General features: G+C 44.2%; 1 protein-coding gene across 2 annotated transcripts in view; it reads left to right on the forward strand.

Annotated features, from left to right (window-relative positions):
- FLI1 (Fli-1 proto-oncogene, ETS transcription factor) overlaps positions 1-4,390 on the forward strand; it is a 122,043-nt gene extending 117,653 nt beyond the window's left edge. For both annotated transcript variants that reach the window (XM_042957787.1, XM_042957786.1), the window contains exon 9: positions 1,131-4,390. In XM_042957787.1, the coding sequence (XP_042813721.1) occupies positions 1,131-1,660 (530 nt within the window). In that variant the 3' untranslated portion in view covers positions 1,661-4,390. The remainder of the gene's footprint in view (positions 1-1,130) is intronic.
- The last annotated feature ends 10,151 nt before the right edge of the window (positions 4,391-14,541 follow it).

The following is a 14,541-nucleotide window of genomic DNA, read 5'->3' on the forward strand; positions in this document are numbered from 1 at the left end:
TCAACATCTGCTTCTCTAGGGTACAAGTGAGAGGTTGGGTGTTGTTATTAGGTTGTCATTAGTTATGTCCGTTAGCTGAGGCTACTTCGGAAAAACAAATATATTAGCACTGCATATATGCATGGAGGTTGAGATTAGTAATAAATGGCACAGGTAGAAATTTTTGTAGGGAAAGAAGGCAGGGTGGGGAAGAAAGACGAGCAATTCCAGTGAGTTCTCAGTTATGGTCCTCCCGGAAGTCACAAGTAAATAGATGTTCCAAAGACGTGTTATTCTTGACTTCAGAAAGTGTTACAGTTATCCAGCCTTATGAAAGAGGGGTGTCCCTGAAAAGTTGTAGATAAAATGACTCTGACAATGTATTTTAAGAGTTTGTTATTAAGAATAGCTCTCAAATGAGTTCCAAACCAAGATCACCAAGTATGTGAGCTAACTGGCAACTTTACAGTAATAAAGCCTGCACCTTCCCATCCCGGGGCACTCCTGTCACCAGTGTCTGCAGGCCCATTCTTTAGTGCCTGGCCCTTCCTGTTTTGGGATAGGAGGCAGGAGCCACCCAGCTCCCTCTCGCCTTAGTTTTCTCTCTGCCCCAGCTCTTCTTTGTAAGACTTGGACCTGGGAGCCAAGCACTAGGGCTCTGCTGAGGAACATTCCAGGTCCCTTCAGCCTGACGCCTGGGCCTCACCTTCTGCCTGTGACTCTGGCAGTGGTTTCCTGGCCCCGACTCCCTTTCACGCTGACAGGAATACTTGGGGGGACTTCATCCAGTAGACAAAGATGAGAAGAAGAGATTCAAAAATCTTGCCCCAGATTTTTTTGTGGCTTGCCCCAAATCATACAGCTAGTTCTAAGGAAGCCAGCACCTCATTACCCACAGGGAGTTTTCCCAGTGTGCCTTGGGGCACACTATCTTAAGGTCTAATCTTGCTTATGAAGGCAGCCTCAGTGACAAACAGAAAAGCAAGTCAACAATGAAAACAGGGGCTGCCGGAATCAGTAGATTCTGCATGTAAAAGGAAATTAAGGGTTTCTTATGAAGGGCGAGAGGATCCTTGCATTTAGGGACTTGAGCTTCTGGCTTTCCCAGGCTGAGATCCTCTGTTTTCTCCCGTCCGCCTCACTGCCTGCAGGAAGCGGGCAGATCCAGCTGTGGCAATTCCTCCTCGAGCTACTCTCCGACAGTGCCAACGCCAGCTGTATCACCTGGGAGGGGACCAACGGGGAATTCAAAATGACGGACCCCGATGAGGTGGCCAGGCGCTGGGGGGAGCGGAAAAGCAAGCCCAACATGAATTATGACAAGCTGAGCCGGGCCCTCAGATACTACTATGATAAAAACATTATGACCAAAGTGCATGGCAAAAGGTATGCCTACAAATTTGACTTCCACGGCATCGCCCAGGCTCTGCAGCCGCATCCGACCGAGTCGTCCATGTACAAGTACCCTTCTGATATCTCCTATATGCCTTCCTACCACGCCCATCAACAGAAGGTGAACTTTGTCCCTCCCCACCCATCCTCCATGCCTGTCACTTCCTCCAGCTTCTTTGGAGCAGCGTCCCAATACTGGACCTCCCCCACGGGTGGCATTTACCCCAACCCCAATGTCCCCCGCCATCCTAACACCCACGTGCCCTCACACTTAGGCAGCTACTACTAGAAGCTTAATCATCGGTGGCCTTCTACCCGAAGCCCCCGTTCCTCACACCTCCTGCGATACTTTGGACTCCAAAGGACATATGTGGCCTTGAAGGGAAAACAAAACTGGATGTTCTTTCTTGTTGGATAGAACCTTTGTTCTTTAAAAAGACAATCCTTTTTTTTTTTTTTTAAATGTTGGTAACTTTTGCTTCCTCTACCTTGAACACAAAGATGGATCATTTTCTGGGCCAGTACACCAGTTTGGATTCTCAATCTCCTACCATCTTCTGAGTTGAATATTTAGATTACTGGAATGGTTGTATCATGGTTCTAGGAAAGAAACTGTACCTTCTCTTTGTATTTTTATGACCAAAGCAGTTTCTTATCAATACACGGGTCTCATCATGGACCTTGTAGGGTTCAGTATGATAAAGAATCATGGACTTAACCAGTTACGCTCTGGTTTGAGACTAAGTGAAACTAGAGGCAGGAAGCTTATAACCGTATATTAGCAGGACCTAATTCAGTGGATGGCAACTGGAACATTGGTTGTGAAGGCCAGTGAAGTTTTCACCCAACTGGAATTTAAAAGAAAGAACATGTGTGTCGTATTTAAGAAGCCATGGGCATTGCAAAATTTCTCCCAGTGGTCGACATGCACTAGGCCGACCATCCTCTCTAGAAATACTCAAGATATGATCTAAGAAATGTTAATGCAAATGCAGACATTCCTGAAAGACAGAGAATTAAATAGTTTTTTAAAGTAATGACAGTGGGTCCCAGAACTTTGAAAAGTCTTAGGGATTTCTAGACACAAACAGATTCGCAAGCGCTGTGCGTTTGTCAGACCACCAGTCCAGGGTCAACCAATCAGAAGGCAACTTACTGTATAAATTATGCAGAGTTATTTTCCTATATCTCACAGTATTAAAAATAAATAATTAAAAAAGTAAAAAGAATAAATAAACGAGTTGACCTCGGTCACAAATACAATTTTACTATCAAATCAGTCGTTGTTATTTTTTTAAATGTAATTTGTACATCTTTTGTCAATCTGTACATTTGGGCTGTTTGTACGTTTTTATAGCTGGTTTGAAAAAAGCATAATGTGACTATTGCTAAAAAGCAACCAGGACGTTTAAGTCACTGACTTTACTAGGAAGAGAAGCACTGTGCCGTCTTTAACACGTGCGCACAAGCAGGTTAAAGCAATCCATTTAAATCTTTAATGCTTTGGCGATGTGTGTAAATAGCCATAATGCAATAATCACAACTTGGAAAACAACAAACTTTCCCTTGTGGATACAAGGGATGTTCCTGCCTTATATATGCAATATATTTTTTAGATATTAAAATATATATAATTTTGCAAGTAATCATTGACTTTTTTAAGACTATATTAAGTGTTAAGCTGACAACTGTCAATGAAGACTATGTTGTAAAATAATTTGACTAAATAAATTGTGCCTTCTTCTCTCAGAACTAAGGACACTGGTTTCTTATTTACCCCTCATTAGGTCAAAGGGTTTGCCCAGGGTAACTTTTCTGTGGACCTCTTGCACCCGAAAGACTTTTTCATGTGTGCAGCAGAAAGCACAAAATCGATGTGGTTTTTTATTGTTGTTTGTATTAAGGTTCTTCAGAGGCACAGGGCTGATACAATATATGGTATTTGTGGAGATTTACTATGAGGACCTGGCTCACAAAATTATGAAGGCCAACAGGTCCGATGATCTGCTGTGCAAGCTGGAGACGCAGGGAAGCCAGCCATGTGCTCTAATCTGAGTCTGAAGGCCTAAGAATCAGGGAAGGCAATGGCATAAATCCCAGTCCACGGGCAGGGAAAATGTCCCACCTCAGGCAGGCAGGCGGGCAGGACACAAAGGAGTGAATTCCTCCTTCCTGTGCCTTTTGCTCTATTCCACCCTCAGTGGATGGGATGAAGTCCTCCAGCATTGGGCAAAGCCATCTACTTCACTGAGTCCACAGATAGAAAGCCTAATCTCAGCCAGAAACACTTGCACATAGAAACCCAGAAATAATGTTTAACCTGGGCACCCAGTGGCCCCAGTCAAGTCGATAGTTAAATTAACCTTCACATTATTGATGACGTTTGCGGAAAATTTTTTAAATGTCGTTTAAATCTTTCTCCAGCCTAAAAGGGATTTAGAAGATGAAAGCCATGGCCACGGATGATCTGTGTCCAAGAACCAGAATGAAGCTAACTTCAGTCTGTTGCCTCTACTGAGCGCCTCAAACCCAAGTGGCCATCCTCCTGATAGTCTAACAAATAAGATGGCCCAGCTTCCTCCGGTCCCATGACAGGGTCTTATGACCCGAGCATATTGTTAGGGTCTTTTTTCTTTTCAAGGAAGAAACTTGCTTCAAATTGCTTCAGTGTTAGGCAGCTAGTTTTCATTTCTTCTATTTTAGAACGAAAACAAATGAGGCCTGGAAAATCCTTGACGGTATGGGAAATGAGACTCATCGGTATCTATGCAATCTTCCCTGGCTAACACTGAGTACCTTCTAGACAACGTGTCTACCTAAATGAAAGGAGATGTGTCCCAGAACGTTGGTCTCCAAGTTTTCTTTCCAATTTTTTTTTAATTGCACTCTACCAGTACAAAAAAAAATGTTAAGCAAATATTCTCAATATATGAACATTGATTTATGAATCATACACACCGTCACATTATTATTATTTATATTACAAAACAAAGACAAAACAGGAAATTTTTCAAGAGCAATATAAAAATAAATTAAAACTGAAATTCTAATGTTTTCTTCCTATTTTCTTTGTATTGCATATCTCTTTCTGTCAACACTCAACAAGAAAGGTAGTTGTTAGAGGAATGAGTATGTATGTATGGGTTTTCTAGTGACTTCTAAGAAAGGAGAAAATAAAAACTTGGTGTTAGTGATCCAAGCATAGAAAGAGAAATGATAAAGGCCAGGTATGTTTAAGAATAGTCGAGCTTGGGTCTCCTGGGTGGCTCAGTCGATTAAGCATCCAACTTCGGCTCAGGTCATGATCTCATGGTTTGAGAGTTCGAGCCCTGAGTCGGGCTCTGTGCTGACAGCATGGAGCCTGGAGCCTGCTTCAGATTCTGTGTCTCCCTCACTCTCTGCCCCTCCCCGCTCACGCTCTGTCTCCCTCTCTCTCTCTCTCTCTCTTTCCTCCTCTCTCTCAAAAATAAATAATAAAAGTTAAGAAAAAAAAGAACAGTTTAGCTGGATTCTTTTGCAAATCTCCACCTCAGCCAAGCAATTTTCCATCAGTTTTGCAAAGTAATCATTAGGGAAAATAGAGGCAAGCATTTCTTGCTGCTCTGGGGAAAACGGGATGCTTAGACCATCAGGCGTTCACCTTTTTAAGAGATTTTCTTTATATGCCCTATTCAAACACTGGCCTATGTCCATCACCTCTACAAAGTCTCAGAACTTTGGCCAAACCTTGCCTCTTGAATTTGCTCCCCACAATGCTCCCACATTTAGGGAGTCGGTGCCTCCCTGATGGGACCAGGGAACCGTTTTCTCCTTACAATCATCTGTGTGGTGTGAAGGCTGGCATTCAGTCCCCTGTAATGCCCAGATTTAGGGTTTACTAGCTTTCTCAAGAGCATCCAGCTGACCTGACCAGTGGCAAAGGACATATAGTCTCTTTGCCATCCTGGCTGCTTGTTCAGTATTTTCCCCACTCAACTATCTGTAACTATGTCATGAAGTTCGTTCAGTCTAATAAACAGTGCAAGCCAGGCATATAGAAGCGTGGTAAGCCCGTGAGTGGTTCTAATGGAAATTATTCTTTCCCAAGGTTTGGCATGCCAGTCAACACTCTTTTGAACAGGAGGTCATTTTTTTCTACTGTCGAAATGTATTGTTGACTCCCACACAAAGGAAGATATAAATTCGACATCTGTTGTTTTGCTACATTTTTAGTGGTCAATGACCACTAAAGATTTAATAACACCTAAGATGACCATTTTTAAAATTTCACCAGTAATATCTGCATGCAGTTGACTGTGTTTATTTAGTCCATAGGTAATGCTAAAATGTGGGCCCTCAGATAGGGTATAGGTTAGACCAAAAGAGATCCGGAGGTTCCAGAACACCAGGGTGGAAAGGAAGATCTGTGTATCCTAAGCCAAGGTGCTGCCAAGCCAAGGCAATGTTTGGGGAGGGAATAGAAAGCAAAGAAAAATAAAATAAAATGAAGTGTTTTCTGTAGGTTGTCTGTGGACTTGGTGTCACAGTCCACTTCCTCAAATACCTATCGAGTCAACAACCATCACGTAAATATATTACCTTAAAACCTATCGAGAAGGTACCATTTGGGGCAGCAACCCTTTGGCATGGTTCTTCTGCTATCCAGCCCTGATCCCACACCTAGCTGGGGATCTTCCTCCTGGAGGTTCCTCTACATCAGCTGCGATGCTGGGCTTGTGTCCAGCATGCCCTCAGGAGGAGGCAGTGAATGGGGGAGAGAAGGGAGGTAATAAAGAACTAGAATGAGGGGTACCAGGGGACTCGGCTCTGGTAAGTAAACAGGGGCTTCAACTCTTATCCAGGATGAGCTTTGTGTCTTGCAAAAAGCACACTGGATACTTCATCATATAGAAAGCTACTGAAATTGACACTGTACTCCTTCAGCCGGGGAGTCCAGCTGAAGGATTATGAAAGGTCAGCAGACGTCAGGACTACAAATCCCAGGCTCCCCTGGGGGTTGACGGACACTTCTGAGAGGAAGTGGTTTAGCCAGTCAAACCTCTAGGGCTTCAGCCAATTGCAAAAGGATATGGAGGGAAGCTTTTGAAAGGAATGTCGGCTCACGTGCCTGGGGTCTGTCTCCCTCTCTCACTCTCACTTGGCCTCCTAATTGTTTCAGTCTGTCTGAGCTGGTAAATTCCTAAGCACATAGTCAATTTACACTTTGCTTAAAAGCTCTAAGGGGAAACAGAAAAAGTTTCCAGTGAGACCACTCACTTACCTACAATTGCTAAACTAACCTTTTGGATTTTAACTGAGTTAGTTACCTCATGTATTTTCTTAGTGGGAGGAGAGAGGCAATTTAGGTAGATAAATGAGCAAGGATGTAATGCCAGAGGTCCTGGGTTCAAATTCTGACCTTTCCAAGGCGACGCAGCTGCACCTCTGAACCGAGGAACTGAGTAATGTCTCCGTGAAGAGTTCCTGTGAGGTACGAGATGACACATGTGGAAAACCCTTTATTAAATACTGTACAGGAAGTATATCTAAAATCACTGCTATCTGCTGGTATGTGCTAGGCTCATCTAGTTCTCATCTTCCGAGAACTTCTATTAAATCCTCAGTAACCGGTGAGCACTTTGTTCGGAGAGTTGAGTGCAGGGTAGATTTTGTTTTGCGGTCAAAAAGGCATTTTCCAAATGAATGAAAAGTGGGAGTAAACTGGATTTTCCAGAGAGCCATTGTGTCTTCCCCATCCCCAGCCCTCGCCAGTGCCCGACTTGGGCGTCTGCCCTTCGCTGGCTCTGCCTATACCTGAAGTCTGTAGAGCATGCTGCCAGCTGCAGGAAGCTGCAAATAAAATGAGACTGTTATGAAAGAATGCGAAAAATGCCCTTTGTCAGAAATGCTGGGTTGGGTTTTTAAATCGGCTAAGAGGTAGAGGCTGGGAGCTAGGATTTTATGCCTAGTAAGCTTGGCTCCAGATTGTTTGCAGACCATACGCTAAGAGAATACATACAGGACAGGGAGGGGCACCCGGGCGGCTCAGTCGGTTGAGCATCTGGCTCTTGATTTGGGCTCAGCTCATGATCCCAGGGTCATGGGATTGAGCCCTCAGTTGGGCTCTGCACTGAGCATGTAGCCTGCTTGGGATTCTCTGTCTCTCTCTCTCTCTCTCTCTCTCTCTCATTCCCTCTTCTTCTGCCCCTCTCGTACTCTCTCTCTTTCTCTCTAATAAAAAATAAAAGATTAAAAAAACAGGGATGGCGTCAGAGAGACCTGGATATGAAGCCGGTCGTTTCCACTATCCTAATTATGACATACTACATCTGAGCCTGATTTTCCCATCTGTAAAATGAAGATTATCGTCATAACCGTACAGCAAACGTTCCGCATGTTGAAAAGAATTATGGAAACGCGAGGTATTGTCTTGGCAAGTAGCTGTCTATCGTTCTCAGATATCAGAAAATAAGAGTCGAATCACACTCTCCAATTCCTTTGTATATCATGAATATACTATTTTAATTTAAAAAATTCTAAAAGCTTGAAACAGTCACAAACTTACAGAAAAGTTGAATTTACAATGAACATTTTTTTTTGAAGCACTTGAGAATAAGTTGCCAGCCTGATGGCTCCATCACACCCAGATGCTGCAGAGTGTATTTCTTACAAACAACGTTCTCCTACGTAACCCAGTGCGATTGTGAAAATCAGAAAATTAACATAGATTTCTTTTTCCTTCAGATAGTAGCACCTTTATTTAGGAACAGTCACTGTAAGAACTAGAAGCACATTTTATACCTTCAGAAAGGTTGGCCGTTGGAAACTGCACAAGGGATGTATTCAAGAGGAGAATAAATATGGACAGATTTGGGCACCATTCACTCTTTGCTAATTGTCCTACTATTGCCTTTTGTAGCAAAAGAATTCTGTTCATAATCCCAATTGCATTTAGTTGTCCCATATCTTTAATTTTTTTTTAATTTTTTTAAGAGAGAGGGAAGAGAGTAGAGACAGGGGAGAGGGGCAGAAGGAGAGAATCTTAGGCAGTCTCTCCACTGAGCAAGGAGCATGATGAGGGGCTTGATCTCATAACCCTGGGGCCCTACTGATCCATCCAGGGGCCCTATTGTCCCACATCTTTAGTCTGCAGCATTCCCGAGCCTTTCCTTGACTTTTAGAACTTTGACAATGTCGAATATTACAGGCCAGTTATTTTGCAGAATGGCCTTCCATTTGGAGCTGTCTGGTATCTCCTCATTATTAGAGTTAGGCTAGGCATCTACAACAGCAGTATCACAGAGGGATGCTACCTTCTCCATGCACTTTATGGATGGCACACACTTTCAACTTATCCCTTTATTGATCAAGTTCGTTTTGGTGATTTGATTAAGGTAGTGTCTTCCTGGGGTGCCTGGGTGGCTTGGTCGGTTAAGCGTCTGACTTCGGCTCAGGTCATGATCTCACGGTCTGTGGGTTTGAGCCCCGCGTCAGGCTCTGTGCTGACAGCTTGGAGCCTGGAGCCTGTTTCAGATTCTGTGTCTCCCTCTCTCTCTGCCCCTCCCTTGTTCACACTCTGTCTCTCTCTGTCTCAAAAATAAATAAACATTAAAAAAAATTAAAAAAAAAAAAAGGTAGTGTCTTCCAAGCTTGTCCACTGTACTTTTCCCCTGTGTAATCAACAAGTATTGTGTTTTGTGGGTAGGTACTTTGAAATCATGTAAATATCTCATTCACCTTCAAATTTCAATGTATTCATTTATTTATGTCTCTAGAGACTCATGGTTTCTAATTCTATCCACTAGATATGTGTTCTTATCATTGTTTAATCTGATGATGATCTTGCCCCAGTGGGACGCCATTAAAGTTGGCATCTGTGCTCTTTGATAGTTCCCACCAATCTTTGAGCACTTCTTTGTTTTTCCAACAATGTATTTGGGGCTCCCTAGCCTAGCCCCCAAATCAGTTGTTTCTCCAAGGATCGCTGGTTCTTTTTAATGGAAAATGATATTTAGAGCCCAAAATCTGGGTACTAGGTGTGCTCACTGCTATTGCAGGGTCACTGCTCCCATGCCTTTCCAGGGGACAGAGTTAGGTAGCATATGTACATACACACACATACATCACACACACACACACACACACACACACACGCGCGCGCGCGCGCGCGCGCGCGCGCGCGCGCGCGCACGCACAGAGATATCTACATGTATACATATGCTGTGTTAGGATTCTCCAGAGAAACAGAATCAATAGGATGCATAGAGAGAGAGAGAGATAAGAAGGGATTTATTATAAGAGTTAGTTCATGCAATCCTCAGGACGAAGTGTCCCACAACGTGCTATCTGCAAGCCGAGGAACCTGGAAAGCCAGTGATGTAATTCAATCCAAGCGAATCCAAAGGTCAGAGAATGGGGTGAGGGGTCGGGGCAATGGTGAAAATCCCAGTCTGACTCCAAAAACCTGAGAACCAGGTGTGCCAGTGTCTGAGGGCAGAAGAAGGTGGATGCCTTGGCTCAAGCAGAGAAAGAGAATTTACCCTTCCTCCCCCTTTTTGCTCTACCCAACCGATTGGCCTTTAACAGATTGAATGACACCCACCCACACTGGTGAGGGAGATCTTTACTTGGTCTGCAGTTTCAAATGCCAATCTCTCCCGGAAACACCCTCGCAGACACACCCAGAAATAATGTGTTGCCAGCTATCTGGGCAACGCTTAGCCCAGTCAAGCTGACACTTAAAATTAACCATCAGATATGATTAGACATTGATGTCCATAGTTATTTCTTTATCTCTCCATCTATATTGAAAACCTGACATTTACTCAGATGCGTCCATTTCCAATCTAACACCACAGGGTTCACCCTAGTCTTCCCCTTTCCGTATTGTAATTCCCTTATTTGACAGTGAGAAACATGGCTTCCATTTAGCATAATTTAGGCACTTACTTATCAGTCCTCCTGCATGCAACCAGTCTCCTATCTCTGCTGCACCCCCACCCCCCTGTGACATTCCTTTCTCTGCTCTGGCTCTCAGTTCCCACCCTGGCCACCTCACTACATGGGCTCCCTCCTTACCCCATACCAGGCCATGCTTCCATATGATGTCCTCCTCATCCTGTCCAAGCTCTGACACCCCAAGCCAGGCCACCCCTCTGCAGGGACACCCTCCTCCATCTGCTCAAGCCCTGACTCATGACAGGCCGCACCCTTGTCCCCCATGGGTACTGTCTTTACTCCACCTGGACACTAGCACTGCACTCCGGGACACTCCACACGAGAGCCCTTGTCCCCCAGGGCAGGCCCTGATAACACTGCACTCTGATACTTTCCTCATTCTGTTCCCTGTATGGCTTCAAGAATAAATACTTTAGGACAGAAAAGAAAAGAACGGGAAAGAAGGGAAAGGGAAAGGTGAAAAGAAGAGAAGCAGATAAAGGGAAGATCTGGAAATATACATTTAAAACTGCACAAATCTTGCTGAACGTATGTATGTTTGGGCCATGGGTGAGGACAAGGGACTACAAATCTCACTAATGTGGTTTCTGCTTGTCTCTGTACTCTCTCTCTCTCTCTCTCACACACACACACACACACACACACACACCCCTACACCTTTTGAGATGAAGAATCTAGAGTACAACAAGAGAAAGGAAAGAAAGATATAGGAGTTAACCAGAGAGACCAAGGAGCTAGGAGCTGGTTGGGGATGGGCATAAAATAAAACAATCTTTAAAAAAATTTTTTTTAACATTTATTCATTTTTGAGAGACAGACAGAGACAGAGCACAAGCAGAGGAGGGGCAGAGAGAGAGGGAGACCCAGAATCTGTAGCAGGATCCAGGCTCTGAGCTCTCAGCACAGAGCCCAACACAGGGTTCGAACCCACAAACTGTGAGATCATGACCTGAGCGGAAGTCGGACACTTAACCAACTGAGCCACCCAGGTACTCCCAAATGAAACAAGTAATCTTGAGCTGGGTATCCAGGGGAGAGAGTGGAAGGAGATGGGGAAGGATATGTCCGGCCAGTGTGGAAAAACAATACTCTTGGATATGCCACAAGTGTTTTTTGAGGGAGGCTGGGGTTAAGAATGGCATCAACTTTTTAATTACTTTTGATTATCAATCGGTGCTAAGATCCAGATCTATTTGTATTTGAAGGCCTGTGTCCTCCATTAGACTATAAGGACATGAAAGGCAGGAGCTGTGTCCAATGTTTTCTTTTTAATTCCTAGGACCTAGCAAGTGCGTGGCTTTATGGAAGGGTCTGATACATGCCTGTTGTTTGTCAAACTGCACCTGCTGGGCAGAACATGTCCTGGGTCCAGCTGCCCAGCAGGTCTGAGAGGCAGGGTAAGGTGTCTGTCCCCAGTCTTTATGGTTAACTCCAGAGACACACAGAGAAAATAAACATGTGAGAGATACAGTTAAAGTATAAGACCAGAGCACTATTATAATTTGCTGGCAATTTTTACCAAGCCAGTGTTTGGTACTGATTGGTTTCCCCAGAATATGCAGTATTTCTTTCCCAATGATTCTTGTACTGCCTCTAGGCTTTGGCTTTCAGAAATATTTAATCAAGTACCACCCATACTTTAGCAATACTTTCCAGATACCCCAGCTTTTCCTGACAACTTCCCTTTCCTTTGCTCGGTCCTTGTCTTTTTTAGGAACCTCCACTTACCTAGTTTTTTTCTGAATAACTCAAAGTTTTGTCTTAAAAAAAATCATAATAGAATATTTGACTACTTGGAAACCAATACACGTAAGATATCCACCTGAGACCATTATGTGAAGAATTCAAGCTGTCTCTCCCAAGGGACGTAGTCTATAGGGAAGAAATAGGAACTTGCCACTGATTCTGAAAAGCAAACTGAATTTGGATTGTAGCTAAAACCTGCCAAAGATGGTTCTCAGTCTTCTTTCCATGCTGAATATTTAACAAACCTCAGTGATCATCTTATCAGAATCCAAGACACAAAACTCCCATTGATCCAAATTTCCAAGTGGCTTCAATCCAGCAACAAATCCTAGACTTGGTGGTTGTGCTCAAAGCCAACCCTTGAAGATTTCGGTCAGATGGAAGTGAAGAGAGGGTAGCAGAGGAAAGTAAGGATTTCCATCCCCACAATAACCTGTGTGGCCAAAGACACAGTCATCCCCTAAGCTGCCCTTCATTCTTAGGACACCTGCATTCGCCCAGAGGATTCAAGCAGCTCACCTATGGGAAATTTGGTTCACTCCAAGAGGAATATCCTGGAGTATTTGTAGCATTTTCAGAAAATTCTGGAGACACCATAAAAATTACTTGCATACAGTGTGCCTTAGGTCAAGTCTTACTTTGCAAGAAATATCTAGATTCCAGGAGATCAGCTGTTCAGTTTGTTGTGGGTTAATTACAAATGGTCCCACAGCTTTGCCTTAGCAAATGCCCGAAAGGCAATGGAGAGAAAATTGGAGTCAAAACAGGGTCTCATAATTCACAAGCAGTAGGCCCCTGGAGGGAGCCCACTCCACCTCCAGCACTTTGGGTAATCAGAGCAGATAGACAATTGTCCATAAATAGGAGGTCCTGCTGGTTTTCCTGGGAGAAACTTGACAAAAAGACAGAGGGACTGATACTTGATTTCCGAAATACACGTTTAAGTATCGTAATGCAAAAATATTAGTTTGCTCAGAGTCACAGCTTCTTTAGAAGGTGAAAACCATTCCTCTCTAAATCCTCAACCATCTTAGTCTCTGAGAAAAAATGGAAAGATTGGCCTAACCCTGGAATTTCCTGGTCTTAGTGGATTTACGACCCAAGATCCAGCGGATGACCCAGGTCATAACTGCTGGCTGCACAGCAAATTCAATTATCCTAAATTCCAGCACACCACCCTTCTTCCTGTCCCTCACCCCTGCCTTATCATAATCTTTCCTGGGCCATCGACCCCCACCGGGTTGTCTGAGCCCAAGTTTAATCTCTCAGCAAGCTCCGAGCTAAGAATCAATGCTGAGGGACATCTCATCAGAAGGAGAAAGCCACATTCTTGATGAAGAGCAGTGACATAAATTCAGCCCCAGCCAGGCCCCACCAGCACAAAGGACTAAGTAAATCAGTCTTGTCCCCTCTTCCTGACCATCTCTGAGGACAGAGAAAACAGTGCTGGGATATGAGAAGTTATTTCTTGAGATTTTACAGCAGATCCTCTGACAGCAGGGAGGCCCTTACTAACTGATAAAGGACAACTCTTCTGAACGGTTTTATATTGTGCCCATTATATGCCTCTCCCCACCCTGGCTGCTTATGGTTAGAGAATAGCCTTACATTATTTAGACAGGCCTAATAAAAGGTGGGCCTTTGAGTTGTAAGGGGCAGGCACTCACTCTGGTTTCCTCAAGTACTGGGAATTTACTCTAAAACACCCATGGCAATGAGGAAGACGGACATCTGGCAAAAATGGACAGACAGCCTCATGGAGCTGGAACAAGAAAGCTGCTAGAGCCTAGGGAGTTCAAGAGAACGTGCTCCTAAGTTCCCATGACTAAGAGACCTGCTTCACATCTTCCCTTGTGGCCGTCCACTATGTCATGCCTCGATCTCTCCATATTCCCATTGAAATATTTGAGAGGAGGCCTGCTGAGTTATTTACTTGCTAAGCTAACTAGTCACCTCACTCTGAGCACCTCAAGGTTTACTTGGAGCTCATGGCTTAGCTGTCCTTGGGTCAGGGCCCAACAGTGGTGGCCAGGAGAGTCCCATGTTGCAGAGCAAGCCTGGCTCTTCCCTGAGTCAGGCTGTGGGCTCGGCAGGCACCCAGACCAACTGGCCGGGCCAATCCTACTGCCAGAGTCAAGACGACACTGAGCGCAGAAGGACCCAGCCCAGCACCTCCCGTGAAAGCAATCCCCAGTTTCAGCTTCTAGGACTTATTTGGTTTCCATGCTTCACCTAGAAATCTGAAATCATCTTATGAAAAGTCTAAAAATGGCGTTTTACACCAGGATACTGCATCACTTGACTAAAACATGGCATTTTGGGGAGGAAGGAAGTAACATGGAGTGAAGCAGGCTATCAGTTTTCATCTAATCCTTACAGCAACCCATCGAGGTGGGTGTTACTGAGCCCCATCCGAGATGAAGGATTCTGAGGCTCTGAAATTAGGTTAGTAGGTGGTCTTGAACCCAGGCCTGCGTTTCCACCTGA

Source organism: Panthera tigris, chromosome D1, assembly GCF_018350195.1.
Source record: "Panthera tigris isolate Pti1 chromosome D1, P.tigris_Pti1_mat1.1, whole genome shotgun sequence".
Taxonomy (NCBI): domain Eukaryota; kingdom Metazoa; phylum Chordata; class Mammalia; order Carnivora; family Felidae; genus Panthera; species Panthera tigris.